This window comes from Pteropus alecto, unplaced genomic scaffold (genome assembly GCF_000325575.1).
Source record: "Pteropus alecto unplaced genomic scaffold, ASM32557v1 scaffold359, whole genome shotgun sequence".
Lineage (NCBI taxonomy): Eukaryota > Metazoa > Chordata > Mammalia > Chiroptera > Pteropodidae > Pteropus > Pteropus alecto.
In genome coordinates this window covers 3,653,092-3,675,899 of record NW_006443119.1, presented here as the reverse complement: position 1 = coordinate 3,675,899, position 22,808 = coordinate 3,653,092, and the positions used below count along the sequence as shown (strand labels likewise).

The 22,808-nt window shown below is 42.4% G+C and overlaps 1 protein-coding gene and 2 pseudogenes across 1 annotated transcript in view; all 3 read left to right on the top strand.

Moving 5' to 3' along the window:
• The window catches only part of ATP1A4 (ATPase Na+/K+ transporting subunit alpha 4), a 34,679-nt gene that overhangs the window by 10,811 nt on the left and 1,060 nt on the right, over window positions 1-22,808 (top strand). Inside the window, exons 7-20 of the mRNA XM_006922901.1 lie at window positions 4,412-4,680; window positions 6,135-6,333; window positions 6,551-6,660; window positions 6,853-6,987; window positions 10,053-10,242; window positions 10,379-10,551; window positions 13,623-13,759; window positions 14,150-14,300; window positions 14,602-14,770; window positions 15,997-16,151; window positions 16,295-16,418; window positions 17,635-17,780; window positions 20,509-20,639; window positions 20,750-20,851. Of these exons, the coding sequence (XP_006922963.1) occupies window positions 4,412-4,680; window positions 6,135-6,333; window positions 6,551-6,660; window positions 6,853-6,987; window positions 10,053-10,242; window positions 10,379-10,551; window positions 13,623-13,759; window positions 14,150-14,300; window positions 14,602-14,770; window positions 15,997-16,151; window positions 16,295-16,418; window positions 17,635-17,780; window positions 20,509-20,639; window positions 20,750-20,851 (2,191 nt within the window). The remainder of the gene's footprint in view (window positions 1-4,411; window positions 4,681-6,134; window positions 6,334-6,550; window positions 6,661-6,852; window positions 6,988-10,052; window positions 10,243-10,378; window positions 10,552-13,622; window positions 13,760-14,149; window positions 14,301-14,601; window positions 14,771-15,996; window positions 16,152-16,294; window positions 16,419-17,634; window positions 17,781-20,508; window positions 20,640-20,749; window positions 20,852-22,808) is intronic.
• LOC112471839 lies at window positions 7,846-7,946 on the top strand (annotated as a pseudogene).
• On the top strand, window positions 9,360-9,478 carry LOC112471862 (annotated as a pseudogene).

Here is a 22,808-nt window from a genome sequence, read left to right as displayed (position 1 = left end):
AGGCTTAAATAGGAGACTAGAGAGACCAAGATGTAGCCAAGAGGGTGGTGCTAGGTTGACTATTAAATTGAGGGATTTCTGAGCTATCTGCAAACTAATAGCATAACTTTAACCTTTATCTTAGAACTTTGTCTCCCTGCTTTCATCTCAGTGGACTTTTACAGGGCTGCTGGTACAAACATCACTCTTTGGGTTCTCAAGCATCTTGATGGGGGTTCCAAACTATTTCTCTGGCATTATATAGAGGGTTATGGAGGACTCAGTCTGGCCTGGGATAGGGGAGACTTGGCCTTCTTAACTTTCCCCAAGGTTGCCATCAACCTGCCCTGTCTCTAAACACATTGGCATTAGTTTTTAAATCCCATCTCTCCAAGCATGGGGAAACCACAACAGAAAAAATGAAAATAAGAACTAGACTAAACCATGGAATAGTCTTAAAGATAAAGGTGAAATAAATAAAGGTGATACCATACTCTGCCGCCCTACTAAAAAATACAATACCCTTCAAGCAGTACTTCTCACAAGGCTCAATGAATGCCTCTGGCAACCAGTCTGAAGTTCATCTGTAGAATGGCTCATACTGTGAACCTTTCCAGAACTTCTACCTAACATTGGCCTGACCTGTCTGCTATCTGAGCCAGGACTCTGTTCTCAGACTCATCTAGCTGAAGGTGACTTCAGGAATTTATGTTACAATGTTCATGGGCGCTCCTAGATTGGAGCTGTCTCTACAAATTGCACGTGTGATTTTGGAGGCCCTATATTCATCTAAATGAAGAAAAAAAAACTAGTATTCAAGTGCCTATTATGTACTCAACCCTCTTCTAGGCTGTTTTAAAAATATTTATTCCTTAGAGCTTTCATCTCATTTTAAAGATGAGAAACCTGAGTCTCAGAGCTTTTAAGCAACTTATCCCAAGCCATACAGCTAGAATATTGGAAAGTTGAACTTCCTAAGTCTTTCTGATCCTAAAATAAGTACTATTTCTATAATATGTTGCTTTTCTGAGCAACTCTGGCTGTGACTTTAATGGTAGAAATTTCAGCCATTATGGTAAAGCAGGAAAAATTGTTTTGAGCAAAGAACCTTTCCAGGCCCCTCATTACAAGCCATTTAAGTGAGTGGCCTGCATCATGTATGTACAAGGTTAAACGTGATATGTCCCAGTTTCTTTCGACTCTGGACAGTGCTGGTGGAGGTAAGAGCAGAGAAGGCCGGCTGTGATGACCTATGCTACCCAGCAGGGGTCAGACTGGCTCCAGCCAGCACAGCAGGGAGAGGATTCAGGTCTGAGCAGCATTTTTCACCACACTTTTTTTCCTGCTTTATTGAATGTAACAGACAATTAGTTGCTTGTATTTACATTGTACAATTCAATTAGTTATTTTTCAATTATAGTTGGCATACAATAATATATTAGTTTCAGTTGTACAGCATACTGATTAGAGATTTATCTAACTCACAAAGTGATCACCCCACTAAATCTAGTACCCTTCTTCCTCCTTACATATCTATCACATTATTGACTATTTTTCTTATGCTACACTTTATATCTCCATGTCTATTTTGTAACTATCCATTTGTACTTCGTAACCCTTTTGCCCATTTTCACCATCTCACCCAACCTCCAACCATCTAGTAGCCCTCAAAATATTCTCTGTATCTACGAGTTCATTTACATTTTTTTGTTGTTGTTTACTTTGTTCTTTAGATTCCACATGTACGTGAAATCATGCGATATTTGTCTTTCTCTATCTGACTTATTTCATTCAGTGCGATACCCTCTAGGTTCATCAAGGCAATATCTTTTTCCATCCCCTTCCATTTAGTCTGTGTGTGTCTTTTAATCTGAAGTGAGTCTCTTGTAAGCAGCATATGTAGGGGTCTTGTTTTCTTATCCATTCAGCCACTTTATCTTTTGGTTGGAGCACATAATTCTTTTCCATTTGAGGTACTTGTTGATAGGAATGTAGTTATTACCATTTTTTATTCATGTTTTTCATACATGTTTTTCTTCTTAAAGAAGTCCCTCCAACATTTTTCTTCTTAAAGAAATCCCTCCAACACCAAATACTGGTTTGGTGTTGATAAATTCCTTTAGCTTATTTTTGTCTGGGAAGTTCTTTATCTGTCCTTTGACTCGAAATGATAGCTTTGCTGGATAAAGTATTCTTGGTTGTAGATTCTAGGTTTTCATCACCTGACTATGTTGTGCAAGCCCTTCTGTCCTACATAGTTTCTTTTGAGAAATCAGCTGCCAGTCTTATGGGTGCTCCCTTGTAGGTAACTAATTGCTTTTCTCTTGTAACTTTTAAGATTCTCTCTTTGTATTTAACCTTTAGCATTTTAATTATGTATCTTGGTGTGGGCCTCTTCGGGTTCCTCTTTTTTGGGACTCTCTGGTCTTCCTGGGGTTGTGTGTCTATTTCCTTCACCAGGTTAAGGAAGTTTTTCATCATTATTTCTTCAAATAGCTCTTCAACTTCTTGTTTTCCTTCCAATACCCCTATGACATGGATATTTTTACATTTAATAGTGTCCCATAGACTCCTTAAACTATTATTATAGTCTTAGCTTCTCTTTTCTTGCCTTTCTGATTAGGTGTCTTTGGCTTTCCCATGCTCTATATCAGTGGTTTGATCTTCTTCTTTATCCACTCTGTTGATTCCCTATAATATACTCTTCATCTTAGATAATGTGTTCTCATTTCTGACTGGTTCCCTTTTATAATTTCTATTTTCATTTTTATGTTTTTTTATCTCTTTGTTAAAGTTCTCACTGAATTCATCTACACTTCCCCTAAGTTCCTTCAGTATCTTTATAACCAGTGTTTTGAACTCTGCATCTGTTAGATTATTTGACGCCATTATTCCTGGATCTCTGTTCTGTTCTCTCATATGGGTTCTGCTTCTTTGTCTTCCCATTTTGGCTGCCTTTCTGTGTCTGTTTCTATGTACTAAGCAAAGCTCTTCAGTTTCTCGGTCTTATTAACATGGCTTTGTGTAGTGAGTATTCAGTGACACAGTCCTGAGAGGGGTTCAGCTGAAGGCCAAGTTTAGCCCCAGTCTGTGCCCCTCCGGGGCCACCTGTTAAGATTCAGCAAGCAATCCACAGATGCTGTGCTTATAGTTGCCTCAAGAGCCCACACCAGAAACCGAGGCCAGCTGCCACCAGTGTGAGTCCTAGTGCTGCTCAGCAAGGAGCACCAGACTCGCAAAGGACACACCTGGGATGTGGCTTGGGTGGGGCCACAAGCTGGGGGAGGCAGGGTTTAAGAGAATCCTCTGAGCAGAGCAACCTTTGTTATCCAGTTGGATGACGTCTCCACTACGGCTCTGCTGGGTCCACAAACTGAAAGAGGGCTCAACAGAGGAACAATGGATATGCTGGCACTTCTGCCAGCAAGAGAGCCTCGTCTCAGGCCCTCACTCTGACAACTCGATGTCCCCCTGTAAGTCCCTGGTGCTCCCTATAAAGCCGATCTGGCACTGGTGTTCAGAGCAAGCAGGTACAATTCTACGAAAGTCCGCTTGCGCACACGGCCCCTTTAAGAAACATCTGCAGCTGCTGGCTGCCACTGCCATAGCCTCTCTTCCATTCAGCCCCTCGGGTCTGGGCAGCCTCACGTCTTCGCCCCCGCCTACCTTCTACTATTGCAGATTGACTTATTTCTCTCCCTAGTTGTAGTGCTTCTGTTCATCTAGATCCCAGGTGACTTTACTTGCTGTTTTCTCCATGTTTCTGTCACAACTTTGATTTGGTTGCAAGAGGGATGAACAAAGCCTCTATCATCTATGCCATTTTTCTCATCCTCCACCTCACACTATTGACATTTTGGGCAGGATAATTTTTCATCGTAGGGGGAGAGAAGGGCTGCTCTGGGGATGGTAGGATGGTTAGCATCACCCCTTGCCCTCTACCCACTAGATGTCATAGCAACCCCTTCCCATCCAGTTATGACAACAAAAACTGTCTCCAGACATTGCCAAATGTCTCCTGGGGGGCAAATTGCCCCCAATTGAGAACTAGTAGGTTAAAGGACTAGGGGATACTGGAACATAGGACTCTAGCAGATGGGTAACCACTATTCCTGGGGATCTAGAAATTTTCAGCTGCTGAAGGCAATATAAGAAATATACAGACAACAAGATATTTAGATTAAGTGTAATGAAGTTGTTGACAATGAAGGCAATCAGGCAATAAAATTGGGTATCTTTGGAGAGCTATGAAATCTCTTCAGAGATTTTTCAGACTAGGAGACCCTTATTTGCATAAACTAAATATGAAGGAAATAGAACATAACCTCTCAGAGGACCTTGAGTTTCTACCTTGTTTCTGAACACTGACAGCTTTCTCTTTGTAGAAACCAACCCAACAGCCTTCCTCACTCAGATGTCCCCTTGTCCGCAGGAACAGCCCGAGGCATCGTGATCGCCACAGGAGACTCTACAATAATGGGCCGCATTGCCATCCTGACATCAGGCTTGAAAGTTGGCAAGACGCCCATTGCTATAGAGATTGAGAACTTCATCCATCTGATCACTTCGGTGGCCCTCTTCCTTGGTGTCATTTTCTTTGGGCTCTCCCTTATCTTGGGCTACAGCTGGCTGGAGGCTGTCATTTTCCTTATTGGCATCATTGTGGCCAATGTGCCTGAGGGGCTTCTGGCCACTGTCACTGTGAGTAGCCAGGGTGGAGGGTAACCTCAGGGCAGACAAACCACTGCAGAGAAATGAAATCACTAGTATCACTTTTGTTGTAACCGCTCAAGCGCAGTGTACCCCTGACATGTGTACAAATCATTTAGCTCCCAGATTATGTTGACTTCCTCCACCCATATTTTCTGGTGACTTTTCTTTTTCTCAATGAGAAAGGAAATGAGTTACAATGCAGAAAGCGTGAGATTATAAGTCTCTGGAAGGGAATTCCAGTCCTGGGTGTACTGGCTAGTGAACTTGACCAAATCGCTTAACTTCAGAACTCAATTTACTCAACAGTTTATAAAAGAAGATTGATTTAGAATCAGAATCTTATTGGAAAGGATTTCAAAGTTCATATAAATTCAACCTTCCAACCATTGCTGACTGTCTTATACAAAGTCCATTGGAGATGATAATTGTTTCGAGTTATGGGAGGCCTACCCCTTTCTGTCCCAGTTCATTTCATTGTTGAGTTGCTCTAGGATGATTGCATTATTTGAGCAGAAATATATTCCACTTTTGGTCCCAGTTTTCCCATCTGAAGAAAACAAAGTTAATTCTCTCTCCTACAAACCACCCTTTAGATTTTTTGCAGTAGTGATTATGTCCCCTCACATTCTCCAGGTGTGAGGCGAAATAATCCCTTTCCCTTAGCCATATGACTCTATCTTCAGGCCTATTGTCTTGCTGATCAACTATTTAGGGTATGCTCTGGTTTGCCAATACCCTTCCTAAAAGGAAATGAGAATAATACTTGGAGTGTGGTTGGACTAGCACAAAAACATCAAGACTAGTGATATTATGTAAGTAAACCATGACCCCATGATTAGAATTCTACATTTACATAACCACAGCCCAAGAATTCATTAGCGTTTAAAACAACCTTGCCACACACCTGACTTTTATTGAGTGTATGGTCAACAAAAATCTTCTGGCTTAAATGATTCCACAAATCCTTTTTAGTGCTGCAATATCCCTTCTCAATTTAATCATTCTCTCCCTTTTTTAAAACTTTTGGTACAACCCCCTTCCACACACAGCATCTTTACCACAATAAAAGTTTAGCCATCAATGACTTGAGAAAGTGGTGTGACCTGAACTTGAATGAAAAAGAGGCTGCTGAATAAAAAAGATGAAAGGATTGTGGAGGAGTGGAATATTCCAGGGAGAATAAGGAAATCCTAATCTATTATACCCTGATGAAGGAATACACTCTGGCATTGAAACTGTGCCATAAAGCACAAACCAAAATCACTTTCCCAATTTTCTTTACTGTAGCCACAGATGGAGTTTCTAAAGACTAGGTGAGAACAAAAGGGAAGTTACTACAAAAAAAATTAAAATAGCAAAAAAAAAAAAATTAGATATCAAAAAAGTGGTATGAGAAGCAATATCTTCTCTCTGTTTATTGTCTCACCTGTTCATGGCCTTAGGTTTGTCTTACCCTGACTGCCAAGCGCATGGTGAGGAAGAACTGCCTGGTGAAAAACCTGGAGGCGGTGGAGACGCTGGGCTCCACCTCCACCATCTGCTCCGACAAGACGGGCACCCTCACCCAGAACCGCATGACTGTCGCCCACTTATGGTTCGATAAGACCATCTATGAGGCCGACACCAGCGAAGAACATATTGGTGACTAGCAGCATTGGTGGGCTAAGAGTGGATGGATTTGGGGGATGTGATGAGTGAGTTGAGGGGGAATGGTGAGTTCAGACAAAGATAGCTGGAAAGTGAGTGAGAGAAGCGGGGTGTGGAGGAAAGGAGATGTTGTTTCTATGAAGTTCTGGAGTATAGAACAAGATGGGAATAATTCCCTCTCACTTGCTCACAGTCTGTTCTTTCTCTCTAGGGAATACATTTGACAAAGGCTCTGATACCTGGTTTATCCTGGCCCAAATCGCTGGCCTCTGCAACCGGGCTGACTTTAAGGCTAATCAGGAGACCCTTCCCATAGCTAAGGTGTCAGGGCTAAGGGGGTAGTGGGTACCTCAGTGTCCAGAGTATAACCTATCTTTTCCCCGCAAAAATCTCTTTCCTGGTGCTCAGTGATTTCCCCAAGCACCCCCTCTCTATTCTGCCCCTCTCCCTGTCCCCCGGGCAAGCCCAGGTGCCCTGCCCCTCTAGCTTATATACAAAATCCCATCCTGTCAGCGGGCAACAGCAGGGGATGCCTCTGAGTCAGCCCTCCTCAAGTTCATCGAGCAGTTCTACAGTTCCGTGAAGGAAATGAGAGAGAAAAGCCCCAAGGTGGCAGAGATTCCCTTTAATTCTACCAACAAGTACCAGGTACAGAACCGAAAAGGTAGGAGAGTGGTAGGGGGTGGGGAATAGGCTCATCATTTGGGGAAATGGAAACTTTGCATTGGTCTTCAACCTCATCTCTGAGCAGTAGGATAGACAGTGAGTAACCAGCATCCCAACTAGGAGGAAGGCTCACCTCAAGAGAAAGTGACAGGTGCAAAGAGGAGCAATTGATAAAGGAAGAGGCATTCAGTCCTAAGCAGAAGCTCCAGGCTATGCTATTTATGGAGAGAGCAAGTCATAAAATGCTCTCTTAAGGCTGGTAAGTCATGGTACAGTCTCTGCAGCTGTTAGGAGGCATCTCTGGCTACTGCAAGATTAGCCACAGAAGAATAAGGTTAGATTTACATAATACTTCCCAGACGTGCCTTATGACATTAATCATCAAATATTTATTTTCATTCCATGCATGCTATTCTAGCAGCTGCTGTCAGGTAGGTGATCAGGGGTCTCCAGCATGTTTGTGAAGTTAATTTCCTAGGAGCATTTTAACCATTATCCAGCAAGGAGTGACAAGGGAAGGAGAAATGCGTGAGGGACACTGGTGGCACCAACAATAAAATCCATAACAGGGACAGAAAACAGTATTTCTCTCATGTGAGAATCCTGGGACACTTTGAAGGAGGGTTATGGTGAAAAGTAGGAAGCAGCAGCATTGCCATGACTGGTATTGTACCAGCTAAGGTCTGAGTTCTATGGGACAATTGTGATTTGCTTGTAGGGGAGTGGGATTCTCCAAGTTCATGCACTCCTGTGAAGGTTAGACATTCGGATGCAGGTAACAGAGAAGAAACTGGACTCACAAAAATCAGTTTGTTTTTGTGTCTTAAAAAACACATATTAGTGCTCATGTCTGCAGCACATATACTAAAACTGGAATGATCCAGAGAAGATCAGCATGGACCCTGGATAACATGCAAATTAGTGAATTGTTTCATATTTTTATATTCAAAAGCCGCTTAAGAGGGTAGATGTTAAAAGCTTTCATCACAAGAAAAATATTTGTAACTAAAAATAATAACTGAAAACAGCAAAAACTATATAGATTTTTAAAAACCCAATTTACCTATATTTTCACATTGAACGCTGAACAAGTAAGAGTTAAAGAAATAGATCCATAGTTTTTCATTTCAACTGGCTTTTAGTCAGTGTAATAAGATAGATCTCCTAGGCCCAAACCGCAAACTTATTTCCATTTTTTTCTGACGTTTAGTGGCCTCACTAACCAGACAGGAATTTTGTGCTAGGCAGGGCCCGATTAAAGCCTTTGACCAGAAAGAATTAGGTACCTTTCCCTCTATGAGATTCAGATAAAAAGCAAAACATAGCCACAACATTTGTTGGGATGTCCAACAAAATAGCAACTTTCCCCAAAATGACTACATTAGTGCCTTTTCCAAGCTTTTGAATATCAAATTCAAACAGCAAAATCCACCTCTATTGTGCACTCAGTGTGCTCAGCCAGCCCGCCAGCTGCTCAGCTCTGCTCAGTTCTGGTGGGGCCTGCTTGGAGGGGACACCAGGAAAACCCCTCTGGCCACTTCTACTCTGGTAGACGGCTTGTTAGAGGCTCCCATCTGCAAGGGACTTCTTAGCCTGCTGGTGGTTTGCAGAGCTTGGTTTCTTTCCCCCTCTGAGATGGAAATGAAAAAAAGAAGTGTCTCTGTTCTGATATTTCCAGATTTTTATCTGTAATTTTCTATCAAGATGTAATTTTTCTGTGACCAAATTACTAGCTTATGTAGGTCTTGCTGTCAACTCCAACAATTTCAGAAAGCCTACAAAAATATGTATTAAGCACTCAGAATATTAAACTTTTAAACCTTTTGCAGCTTTCCACTTAAATGAGTTAAGGCTTTTCCTCTTAACTGCTTAAGCATATTTTGAGTATAATTGAACAGTTTTTTCAAAGTTCCTGATGGAACGATTTTAACCACATTTTACATAGAGGTTTCTCACCTCGCAGTGTAGTTTGGCCGCCTCTGCGCCAGCTCCCTTCCTTCCAATGTGCTGGTTCGTTACCCGACAGGCTGTATAGCAGGCATTTCCTATGGACCCTAAGAGGGACCCCAGAGAGAGTTCCTTTTCACAGATCAGAGATCAAGGGATAATGCAAAACTGAAGCTGACCTTATTCCTTTCTCCTTCGTGTGTGTTGTCTCCTCAGGTTCCTTTCACAAACCTTCCCTGCCCTCCCCACACCAGCCACACTGACTCTGATCCTTGACCTTCCCTCAGGAAACTTCTCATGCTTTTAGGAAAGAGCGGAAAGGGGACTAAAACAACTAGCCTATTTTTGAATTGTGCTTCACAGTTTTTAAAGTACTTTTTACAAATATTATCTCATAAAAACCAATGGTCTACAGCCATGCTACCTTGAATGTGCCTGATCTTGTCTGATCTCATAAGCTAAGCAGGGTTGGGCTTGGATAGTATTTGCATGGGAGATCACCTAGGAAGACCAGGTGCTGTAGATGTAAAAAATAAAAATATAAGGGATCGTAAGCTGACAAGGTTCTTGCAATCTGTGAGGGCAACCAAGGGTTGCCTCGCCAAAAAAAAAAAAAACCACAATGAAGTAGGCATCACAGAATCTTTCCCATTTTGTCAAAGCCACCAAGATTTTGAGATGTCAAACGGATTGACCTGAGGTCATAAAATATTCGTGCTGGCCCTAGAACACACCTCTGTGGGCTCTAAGCTTTCTCTCCTGCCCACTCTGCTGTCTTTGTCTGCCCCACCACTCCTACTCTCTAGCCATCCAGGCAGAGAGGAAGCAGGGAAAGTGAGGATGCCTGCTTCTGCCCTCAGTTTCCAGTGGGGCTGAGAAGATTAAAATGTGTGTGCAAATAATACCAGGCCTGGAGGATTCCTGGAAAGGAGGAAGAATGGAGGGAAAGGGCTGTATTGGGGTTCGAGGACCAAGAAAATGGAGGGATATGAAACAGGTCCCCTGTTTGTTTTACCCTCAAAAAGCTTTCTCTTGCTTTTTTGCCCCACTGCCCCTGCCCCTCTCTCCTATTCCACTCATGCATCCTCTCTTCCCCCTAGATGTCCATCCACCTTCGGGAAGACAGCTCCCAGGCTCATGTGCTGCTGATGAAGGGAGCTCCTGAGAGGATCTTGGAGTTTTGCTCTAGTTACCTTCTGAATGGGCAGGAGTACCCAATGGACGACGAAATGAAAGAAGCCTTCCAAAATGCCTACTTGGAACTGGGAGGTCTGGGGGAACGTGTGCTAGGTGAGAGGAAGACTTTGCAAGAATGGCATCGATGTGGTTATAATTTGTGGGATGAAAAATTTAGGATGTTGGGGTAAGTGGGATAGGGACACAAATAGCTAAATGACTATTGGTCTCTTCTTCTGCCTCTCTTCAGGGTTTTGCTTCTTGAATCTGCCTAACACTTTCTCCAAGGGATTCAAGTTTAATACAGATGAACTCAATTTTCCCATGAATGACCTTTGTTTTGTGGGACTCATATCCATGATCGACCCTCCCCGAGCTTCAGTGCCTGATGCCGTGAGCAAGTGTCGCAGTGCAGGGGTTAAGGTAAACCCTTGACCACCCCAGAAGCCTACCTGTCACAAACTGAAGCAACAGTAGAAAGCCTTGCATAGAGTTGGTTCTTAATAATCTGTTTCCTTTAGTTTAGGATTTTTTATCTTAAGAGGTAACCTTATGGTAAATTTCCTCTATAGTTAGATGCCTATCTTGCATTGAACATTAGAATCACCAAGGGAACTTTAAAAATCTAATGCCTGGGCCAGACCCCAGACCCATTACATAAGAACCTCTCAGGGTAAGCCTTATGAATCTGTAATTTTTAACTTTCCTAGAGATTCCAATGTGCAGAGAAGTGTGAGAACCAGTGTCCTAGGACAGCGCTTCTCAAACTAATGTGTAGGGCATATTGACACCTTCCCTGCTCATACCTGATATGTTGGATCTTAGACTTAGGGGAAGGCAGGTTACAGTGGGACTGGCGGAGGGGTCATTTAAAGGTTTTTAAGAAGAATGAGATGCTCTCTGTTAAAGCTGGCTTTATCTTAGACCTTTGACTGTTGGCAGTTTGTCCAGGGGTAGGCTGGGCCATGCTGAGTTCAATGATTGGTCACTAGAGTGGGAGCCAAGGAATGGACATAAGAAATTATTCTGAGTTCCCTAATTACTATAAGACGTTTGGGGTGATATAGTTCTTTGCATAGATGGCATTATTATAACACACCTTCCCAGGATAGCCATGTTATCCTGAAAGTCTCCCATGGTTCTATAAGCTACCACATCACATTGTGGGAAATAAGTGGGAAAGGGCTTCATTTGAATTTTCTGAGCTTTGAAGTGGACTGTTAGAGTGGGGAATAACATTGTGGATGAAGTCTAAAATTGATCTCACCTGGGAATTTATGGATTCCTTTAGCAAGAAGAAGTGACAATTGTGCCCCCAAGTGGGGAGGCCTAAACAAGAAACAAAGGGGTAATTTTAGCCAGGATGCCTACCACATCAGAGGTGGTCACAGCCTGAGGCAGAGTGAGCCCATGATAGTCTTAGGAGGACTTGTGAAGAAGCAGAAGACCTCTGCTTTCTGGGCCGGTCCTTGTTCTGGGCACAGGTTTATAGGTCTTATAATTTCTCACTTCTTCTGGACCCTAAGCTGACAGAAATTTGGCAAACTTGGTGAGGAGTTTTGATTCATCCCTTTTCCTTACAGAGAAGTATAAGTCTTACCCTGATGCCATCCTTCAAAGACAAAATGTAATGGACACACAGGGGGTTGTCGCACAGGGTAGAGCCTTCCAGGCTCCACTCCATAATGGTGTTGGCGCAGAGCTGAAGAACATTACACGGCTGCTGGAAGAGGTCTGATAACAGTTGCATGGCAGCAAATTTTTACAAGAAATAATTGTGGGCCTGGTATTTCTCAGGCAGAGCCATGTGCTCAGGTCTTTAGAATAAATGTACTTTTTAAAAAAGTAAAATAAAATTAATCCATTACATTTGCCACTACCTGAGGCTCTCAGTAGTACAAAGCTATGAACCTGGTTGCCTCTAAGAACTGCAGTCAAGCAGTGCAGGCCTACAGCAACGTCGCCAACACTGGAACGTTCCTCTTGATGGATCCAGCCTGGGGGAAGAGGGTGCAAGAGAAGAAAAGGGCAGCTTGCAAGACTGCATAGAGTCAGCACCAAGAAGTTAGAAATGAAATTTCCTTAGGACTTAACGAATCCCAGAAACTGCTAGATACCCTTTACCTCAAAAGGAGCCATTCTCTGCAGAATCACACTTTTATTGTCTGTGAAACTGTGAAATGGTACTAGAAACTTACTCTTGGGTGACTGACTTTGTGTTTCCATTTCTCCAAGCTGGCATGGAGGCGATACTGCTAGGAACTACAGAATAGTCCATTTGAATGGTCAAACTGGTCTAGGTACCTGGCATACATCCAGATGATACTACACCTGTCCTATAGGTCCCAGGTCACTACTGAAGGTCAGGGCACTGTAAGCCTGAAAGACATCACTGAGGGCTCAGTCTGAATCACATCTGGAATCTTCTAATCTTTTCTGCAGTTCTCTCCCAGGTTCTCACCAGTTACCCAAGCTTGGTGAGGATCCAGTGGCCCACAATTAAGCCAGAAAGCTCAAAATTAGTGGTGTGGGTAAGAACTCATAGTGCAACTTTCCTCAGTCTCTAGAATCACAGCTTAGTCACACTTCACTCGTCTTCCAGCCAGCCAGGGGTTCCAGTATGGAATGATGACGGTTCATGGGAAAACTCCTCCAAGGCTTATTTTTGGGAAAGTACATAGACTGACCTTTCCAGGACCTCTGTTCCCACAAGCAGTTGGATAGTTCAATCACAATCAGATAGTTTCCTTCTTCCTCCTATAGGAGCCGGAAAATCATATTTGGAGGGCATCATTCCCTCATTCCTTCATTCGATAATTGTTTATTGACAGAGTACTATGTACCAGGCATTGTGTAGGGCAGGAAACTTAACAAGGAGTCATAGACATGGCCCCACCCTCACAGAGCTCTCAGTCCAGCAGCGGAGAAAGACAGATAAGCAATCACCACATGGAAAGTAGAGAATGCTAGGAAAGCACAGAGCACAGGCACCTGATCTTTGGGAAAAAGTGAGACCAGACTAGGGCTGGTACTAGATATCCAAAAAAGGCTGGAGTCCAGGGGTTCAGGGAGGCAATGGGAAGAAGAGAGGAAGAGTAGGATCGGAATGTACCTGCGCCTAGACGAAATTTTGCTAGGCAGATGGATTATTCTAGACGTTCCTTTATTACCACTTCTTCTATGTGTAGATGTTTCTGTCTTTGAGCTTTAAGAAGCAGAATAGCTTCTGGAGCAGTTAAATGAAATTCTGAATATAGAAATTTACCTAAACCCTTGATTTATTCCTGTGAAACATAGAACTCAGATTGTCCTAAGTTTTATGGTCTGATGATCCTGACCCACTCCTAAGGGTTGAAGCACAAGTTCTTGGGAATAAGCTACTAAAACCTCTGTGCAATGAAAGCAGTGATCTGTGAGTTCTTAGAGAGAAAGATGAAGGATCCAGGACCTTCCTAAAAATGATTCTACTCCTTTGCCTTCCCTTCCCAACCCAGGTGATTATGGTAACAGGGGATCATCCCATTACAGCCAAGGCCATTGCCAAGGGTGTGGGCATCATCTCAGAAGGCGCTGAGACAGTAGAGGATATTGCTGCCCGGCTCAAGGTTCCTGTTAGCCAGATCGATACCAGGTGAGACTCTTGTAGAGATCAGATCTGCTATTCTTTCCTCCATTGTCAGCCTGCCCCACCCAGATCCCAGTTACTAAAGTTCTTAAAGTCGCCTTCAGTAGCTAGGATGTGCGGGGTTTACATAAGTACAAAGTAAACTAATAGAAAAATGACCAAGTAGGTTTTTAGAGGAAGTGGGACAAAGAAAGAGGCAGAAAACAGGAAGCAGTGGTTGGAAAAGGGAAGGGATAAAATGTGTCAATATAGAGATAGTGAATGACTGGAGACAAATGAGGAGATCTGGTTGAAAGGAGAAATGAGGAGGTCATAGTAAACTTGCTTAGAGGGCACCAGGACCCCTGGTAAATCCTCAACACTCTGAACTAAACTTTTAAAATTCTTTTCCCTCAGGGATGCCACAGCCATTGTGGTTCATGGCTCGCAACTGAAGGATATGAACTCAGAGGAGCTTGATAACATCCTCCAAAACCACACGGAGATTGTGTTTGCTCGAACCTCCCCTCAGCAGAAGCTGATCATTGTAGAAGGATGTCAAAGGCTGGTAAGAGAGACAAAGGAGCCTTGGAGAATCTGGCAGAAGTCACATGGCATAGGCCAGCCTTAAACCAAGCAGAGGAATGTGTGCTGGGCTAAAGGAGACTCCAGAGAGTATACTGTCTTGAACCCCAGAGTTAGGCATCAGTTTGGGGACTCCATGAGAGTTTACTATCAGGAGGAGCAGGAGAAGGAAGGGCTAAGAGGCTGAAATTAAGCATGATTACATCAAGAAACTAGAGATGATGAAATCAAACTGATCTTTGGGACGTGTCTTGAATCTGACACAGTAATTATTTCACCCCCAGGGAGCCATCGTGGCAGTGACGGGGGACGGTGTGAACGACTCCCCCGCGCTGAAGAAGGCAGACATTGGCATTGCCATGGGCATCGCCGGCTCTGACGTCTCTAAGCAGGCAGCCGACATGATCCTGCTGGACGACAACTTCGCCTCCATTGTCACGGGCGTGGAGGAGGGTGAGGAAGCAGGGCTGGGACTTGACTCTCAGACTCAGGTGAGAGGTGGTATGCAGTACTCTCATTTCCATTGCCCATCGTCCAACCTCCATGATCCTGAAGAGATTGGGGAAAATCACTGGAAGACAAAATTTTGCAAATTAAATTCAGGTACTTAGAACATCACTATCAGGAGCTCATTTTTATTAGATCGGAGGAAAATCCAGATTTGCTAGGGAGACTAGGCCTATGACAAAATATTGTATCTTCCTTCTTCTCTCATGGAGATTCAAGTAGGTCCACGGTAAGTTCCAAGATGTAGCCATACTCTTGGGACTACTTCATATTCCATAAATGTCAGGAGCCCCCCGCTCCCGGGGACCTGCTACCTGACTGATGTTAACATATTAAGACCTATTGGAGCCTGCTCTATAAGTTGACTGCACCCCAGTCTCCCTGCTTTCTGACTGGAGCTATCTTATTAAAACCTGTGACAATTCACATAATAGCAATAATTACCGTTTTATTGAGATCTCATATGATCCTGTATTTTGTATCCATTCAATTCAATAGACTTTTTGAGTAGCAACTATGTACCAGGTGCTATTCTAGGAGATGTGACAGTGGGGACTAAAAAGACACACATCCCTGCTCTCATGTCACTTAATTTCTAGTGGAGTGAGACAGACAGTAAGGTAAATTGCATAGTATATTAAAAGAAGTTCAATGCAATGAAAAAAATCAAGCAGACAGTATAGGGAGGGATTACAGTTTTAGAAGGAGTCATCAGAGAAGGTCTTAAGCCATCTTGCAAGGCAGGAGGAATGAAGTCCAGAAAATTGAGAGGTGCTCAAGGTCACAAGCCAGTTATGACAGAAAAAAGGACTGGAATCCAAGCCCAGGCTCTTTCCACTTCAGCCTTAATCTTCCAATGGCTTTTGTATTGGAATTTGCAGACATCTCTAAGTGTTAACCAGGTCTAACCCTGCTTAATTTTTTAGAGATCAGATAACATTAGTCATGTTGAATCCAAGAACAAAGAGTACACAGATATGGCATGCTAATAAATCCTGGCTCTAATCAATAGTCACAATTTAGAAACAAAACTGGGATTGCCCAGGTATAGGTTCTCCATAGCCTTTCATGGAGTGTGACACTGCTTTGTAGTGGTCTCTCTGTCCAGGAGCTGGCTTGTGGGAGGTGTGTTTTCTTTGTGTTTTTCACAAAAGGTTGACCATCCTCCCCAGGCCGCCTTATCTTTGACAATCTGAAGAAATCTATTGCGTACACCCTGACCAGCAACATCCCCGAGATCTCCCCCTTCCTGCTCTTCATCGTCCTCGGCATCCCCCTGCCTCTGGGCACCATAACTATCCTCTGCATTGACTTGGGCACTGACATGGTGAGGACCAAACTGGGGGCCAGCTCATGCAGCTCTTGTGAGGTGGACTGGGCAACAGGAAGAACCTCTGTCCAGGGAGAGGGACAGAGCTCGATTACTTCTGAACTGTATGTCTCCTGTTACTCCCACCCTCCATTCTCCAGGTCCCTGCTATCTCCTTGGCTTATGAGTCAGCTGAAAGTGACCTAATGAAGAGGGCTCCACGGAATCCAAAGACTGATAATCTGGTGAACCACCGTCTCATCGGCATGGCCTATGGACAGATTGGTGCGGCCAGAGGAATGCGGGGTGAAGGGAAGGGGAGATGCCTGCACTTTTCTAGTAACTGGAGCCTTCTTGGTGTGGAAGTCAGGGAGATAGCTTCTTAACAACAGTGTTAGGCTCCGAGAACACTAAGAACAATTGATCTCTGATCTGCCCTTGATTTAAGATTCTAGTCAAGAAGGAACAAACATAGATGACATGATGGCATCTTTCAAAGTGCCAAATAATGAGTATAGACAGGAATGTTAATGGAGTACAAAGTGAGCAGACTCACCAATCATGAGGACTGTCAGAGAGGCCTTCCGGAGGAAACTACTTAAAACGTGTTGGATGATAAGGCTAGGTATGGGGTCAAGGGGAGAGGGGAAATTCACATGACCTAGTTGTTGAAGAGTGAATAAATCAGTTTGGTGGAACACTTGTTCCTGAATAAAGAGTAGTGGAAAATAAGGCTGTAGATGCAAGTAGCATTTATCCTGGGGCCAGCCGTGAAAGACACTTGAGAGACATCAGAGGTCTTTGTTCTTGAGTTGCCGGGTTCAGTGAGGTGTTTCAAGGAGTAGGTTGAGGGATGGACAAGAAAGAGATTGAGAACAGGGGAAACCATCCCAATATCTAGAGGAGGAAACTCATAGAAAAAGCACAGACATAGGAGGCAGACCTATGTTTGAATCCCAGGTTCACCACTTACTACTTGCATGACCCTGAACAATGACCGAATCTTTTCTGTGCTTCAGTTTTCCCACTTATGAGATGTAAGTAATAGTTCAGACTTGTTGTGAGGGTCAGTGTCCATGGGTACCTATACAGTGCGTAGCTTTGTAGTTAGTAGGTTATCACTGTGTTCCAAGCATGGGGGCCGGGGACAGAGGTTTTGATTAAGGGAAAGGGAAAGGGCAGAGAGAGGAGGGGAGGAGAGGACTTGCTCAGTGTCCTAGTGTCAGAGGAAATGGAGAGAGAGGAGTCCAGCACTCAGTGGGGAAAGAGAAGAAATCCCATTTAAGGTCTTTTCAAGTTTTAAGATTATATGATTGAAAGATGACTTTGGGTTAGAAACAAATGTTGAGGCTTGGAGGCCAGTCCTACAGAAATCATGAGATCAGATCAGCATTACAGCTCAACATACACCAACCCAGCTAGAACCGCCCCTTCCAAAGTCTGCCTTTTGAGGTCTCATTCTGAACCAGATTCCCTTGTCTTGTGACTCTACCACTCACAGGGATGATCCAGGCTCTAGCTGGGTTCTTTACCTACTTTGTGATCCTGGCTGAAAATGGTTTTAAGCCTCTAGATCTGCTGGGCATCCGCCTCAGTTGGGAAAATAAATACCTCAATGACTTGGAGGATAGCTATGGACAGCAATGGGTGAGTAAAAGGGGTAGGGTAGTAGATAGTGACTAGCAATTTTTTTGAAGAGTGGGAGAATAGAGGAGCCACACAGAGTTGATGCTTTATTTTCAGTCCTATCTGAGCATTCTAACATTTGACCTCAATCTCTGATGTAAGCAAATATTCTTCTCTGTTTACAATGACTTCATTTGTGTTCTTTCCTACTGTCTGTTGTCTGTCCTTGTCTTCCTTTTGGCTTACTTGGACTTGGAAGTCAGCTTTTTCATGTCAACTTTTGGGGTCTGATTTCTGTTTTTCTAACTTCTATCACTGCCCCAGAAATGAGTGCCGGGTCCTCTCTCTCCTATTATGCTCCCTCCCTCCATGGGAGTTCAAATGATATGATTTTAAATCTGAAAACCTATTTTCTTTGTATATCCTTTCCTTGTCATTTTAAACTTTTTAAATCTAGAGGATGCCTCTCTGCAGTAGTCTTTCTTAACACTCAGGATAAATGAAGCCCAAACTGATACCCTCTAACTGACACTATGTGTTTAAGAATTTTAGCAAGTATGCTTTTTTTTGTATCTGTGAATATTTCTGTCCCAAGTATTAAGACAGCGGGATATGTGACACCAGTTATTGCTATGATCGTAACACCATAATGGACACATAGTCTACTATCACCATTCTATAAATGAGGAAACTGAGTCTGGAAAGATCGAGTGACTTGTTCAAAGTCCCATAGTGAATCCTAGAAGAGTTGGACCAGAATTCTGGATTTATTCTGCCTGGCACTTTTCTTCTTCACCTTCACACCTCCAACCAAGAGAATTTCAGGTTTCTCAAAAACAGGTCAAAATCTGGGTTGTTGGAAAGATGCCCCTCATACACACTTGGCTCGTACTGGCTGAGCCTCATGAGGCCATCAGATGTCAATGATCCCAGCCTCCAACACTGCTCCAGGATCCAGTGATGCTCAGAGTCCTCATTGCTGTGCACCTGTCCACTTCACCTCAATCTTAAACTCAAGCATTTGTTAGTTTTATATCTTGATACCACTTCCCTGTTGCCAAGAGGCAGCTTGACATACATTCATTTATAATAAATTAAAGGTAATTAAAATTAATTTGAAGTAACATCAAATTACATCAAAAATATATTGAGGTACTGAAAAATGAGTTAAGATCACCTTGAGACATAAACTCTAAAGAGGCAGATCTCTTCCATTGCCATAACTTTTAGACAATCGAGTACAGAGCTGCTCACCCAAGAAGTTCTCTACATACTGCTAGAAGCAAAGTTAGCTTCTTACCTTCTAAATATCTCTCATCAGTAATTCCATTGATCACCACTCATCCGTTCATTCAGCAAATATTTCTTGAGCATCTTCTAGGTACCAGGTACTGTTCTTCCCAGGGGATATGGTAGTAAACAAAAATAACCAAGTTACTGCTCTTGTGGAGCTTATATTCTAGTCAAGGATAACTACTCAGAAGGGAGACAGAAAATAACCAAATATAGAACATATTGGGTCAATGGATTGTAAATCCAAGTAGAGTCCAAGAGGTGTTGGAATTGAGATATTAGAGTCAGTGAGATGGAAAAGTAAAGATGGTGATCAGAGAAAAAGAAATGCTTGAGATTGAAATTACAAAGAAATTGTAGCTATTGGAAAGAACAATATCTGGAGTTTTAACCACAGGAGCAAGCAGCCCAGGTGAGTAGAAGATAACACCACTAGAGGAGAAAGAAGCCAAGGAACTATAGGATCATAGTGTTGGAAGGATCATCAACATGGATATTTAAATCTCCAAAAAGGAGGTCAGGAGTGTCTTAGAGCGACAGTGAGTCAGACGCTGAACTCTTGAAATGGTGGTGAGAGTGCCATCATTTGAATGCAGTGAAGGATAGTGGTGGTGAAATCTTATGCATACTAACAAGCTAATTGGTTTTTGTAAGTTTGATCTTGGCTCAAATTTTCAGCCTTTGTGTTCTAATCATTTAAGGCTCTATATTTCCCTCCAAGTACAACTTTGACCATATCCCATGAGGTTCTGTATGTAGTATCTCATTATTGTTCAGTCCTATATATTTTCAAATTTTTTATTCAATCTACAAGTTATTTATAAACATGCTATTTTATTTTTTTAAAACATGGGCTTTTTCTCCAGTCTCATTTAGACACTTCTCTGTGTTCCCATAACCCTCTGTGATCTCTCTCTTATATCCTACCTATTGTGCTGACATAACATATTTATCTTCCCCACAAGAGTCTAAGCTCCTTACATGAAAAGTGTGAATGAAAGAATGAATAAATGGGTGAATTATGTCTCCTATCTGGTCCCGCCCTTCAGACATTCCTCTCCCTCTGCATTCAGATTCTCTTCTGGCCCCACCTTCCTTACTGACCTATTTCTTCGGACCCTGCTTCCCACTCTAAGTCCACCTTCTTCTCTTACACCACCCTTCTTATTAACTTAGGATTTATTGAGCCATACTGCATTCCATTCACTGAACTAAGCATGTGGAGAGGAACACAAAGATAAATAAGACATGTCTTATGACTAACTCTCTCAGTCGGATAAGGAAAACATATAAGCCACTCATAATATGACATGAAAGGTGCTAAGACAGATATAGGAACAAAGTGCTATGAGCATCTCAAGACCTACCTCAGCCCTGAGGTCTGGGAAGGCAGGAGAGGAAAGAAGTCTTTGAGGTATATCTGAATCCCTTCTGACACTGCCTGCCCTTCCTGCAGACGTTTGAGCAGCGGAAGGTGTTGGAGTTCACCTGCCAGACAGCCTTCTTTGTCAGCATCGTGATCGTGCAGTGGGCCGACCTCATCATCTGCAAGACTCGTCGCAACTCAGTCTTCCAGCAGGGCATGAAGTGAGCACCCCCAGAGTCCCAGTGCTCTTCCAAACCTGCACACAGAGCCATATCATTATCCCTACCTCTCCCTCCCTGTCTCCAACACACCCTGAAACATTTCTTCCCAGGAACAAGATCCTAATATTTGGGATCCTAGAGGAGACATTACTGGCTGCTTTTCTGTCCTACACTCCAGGCATGGATGTGGCCCTGCGAATGTATCCACTCAAGTGAGTAAGGGAAGGGTGCAAGGAAGGGGGTGCCTGAACAGGGAAGTCCCAAGCTGGGGACTACTAGCAGGGCTACACTCAGTGGTGTAAGGAGAATCATCTGACAAATGCTGCTTATTTAAGGAGGGATTAGAGACTGTGCCAAGTGATCACAAATCACTAGACATGAATATTTGCAGACTTACCAGGACTTACCAAAGTGGCATCTTTTTATGATGATGTGTGGTTAGCTGCCCAATAATACATATTGCTTGGAGCTGAAGTAATCATAAAATTAGCTCAATATGCATGGCTAATTCTATTGTACTTAGGCAAATATGTTTTAATATTTGTTATGTGAGTGGGCATACTATGTGAGTGGGCATACTGAAAATCTCAGTTTGGTACCTTGTTTTTTCAAGTCCCATGTTTTTGTTTTTACTTTTTACACTAGTATATGCTTATGAAAAATTCTATTTAATATGTTTACAGAGAAAAAAGCAAAACTCCCATTCCACTTCTACTCTCACTTCCCTTGCCCCCACATAGGTAGCCTCTGTTAATGAGCTGGTGTGTATTTTTCCAGCTCATTTTCTATGCATGTACATACTTTGCTCACTCTTCTGTCTCTTACAGTGTTTTACATAATGCTTTGTATAGTGTAGGTGCTCAATTAATGTTTACTAAAAGACATTGACATTGACCTTAGATACTGACGTGAGGTTTGAATTTCTTTTTTTTTAATTTTATTATTATAATTGGCATACAATATTATATTAGTTTCAGGTGTACAACATAGCGATTCAACATTTACATACCTTACAAAATGATCACCACAATAAGTCTAGGAACCATCTGCCACCATACACAGTTACTCAGGTTTGAATTTCAACTCTATGGTGTATTATTCTGGGAACTTGGACAACTTCATAACCATTCTGAGCCTCAGTTTCACCAGCAAAGTCTCAATAATACAAACCAGGAGGATCGTTGTGAGAATTACATATAGAAATGCATATAATGTACCAAGCACAGAGCTTGGGCCATGGTGGGCACTTTGTTAAAAGTAGCTCTGTTATTGTTGCCATTAATGCCAATATGTAAGTAAGAGTAAGTGCAGTTGAGCATTACCTGTGTCCCAAACACTCTATATATACCTTGACCATAAAACTCATCACGTAATATTGAGATCATTTATTTTATATGGTTCTCTATCCTCTTTTTCTGATCACCTGAGCTCCTTGAGATCAAAGACCATCACGTCATCAGTTTTATTTCCCCAGGACCTAACACGGACACAGAGTAGACATACAATGATTGTTGCTGAATAAATGGGTGACCGTATGTCTATAACTATTTATATTTGTGTGTGTGTGGAAGAAACCATGGCCTAGGCCTGTGCTGTTCAATACAGTAGCCACTATCCTTATGTGCCTATTGAGCTCTTGGAACATGGCTAGTAAAATGGAAAAACTAAATTTGTAATTTTATTTAATTTTAGTAAATTTAAAGTTAAAAACTAAAGCAGTGTCAAATATTTTTCCTATTAAATACAACTTTGCTATTTTGGTTGGACTACATTTTCCTTTAACCATTGAAAATTTAGTGTCTGACTTTGTGATGTGCTAAGAGATTTTGAAGACTTAGAATTAAAAGAACAAAATATCTCATCAACAACATTGATAATGATTACATTTTGAAATGATTATATTTTGGATATATTGGGTTAAGTAAAATATATTATTAAAATTAATTGCACCTGTTCCTTTTTATCTATTTTAATGTGACTCCTAGAAAATCTTAAATTTTGCATGTGGCTTGCAATACGTCTCCATCAGACAGTGCTGGTCTAGGCCATCTCTCTGTCATCCAAGAAAACAAATATGGTTCTGTTTCAACTTCTCCCCACAGTCCATCTTTCTCTGCTCTCTAATTATAGAAGAGGTTCAGGAAGAAACTGTTTCCCCATCTTTGCAAC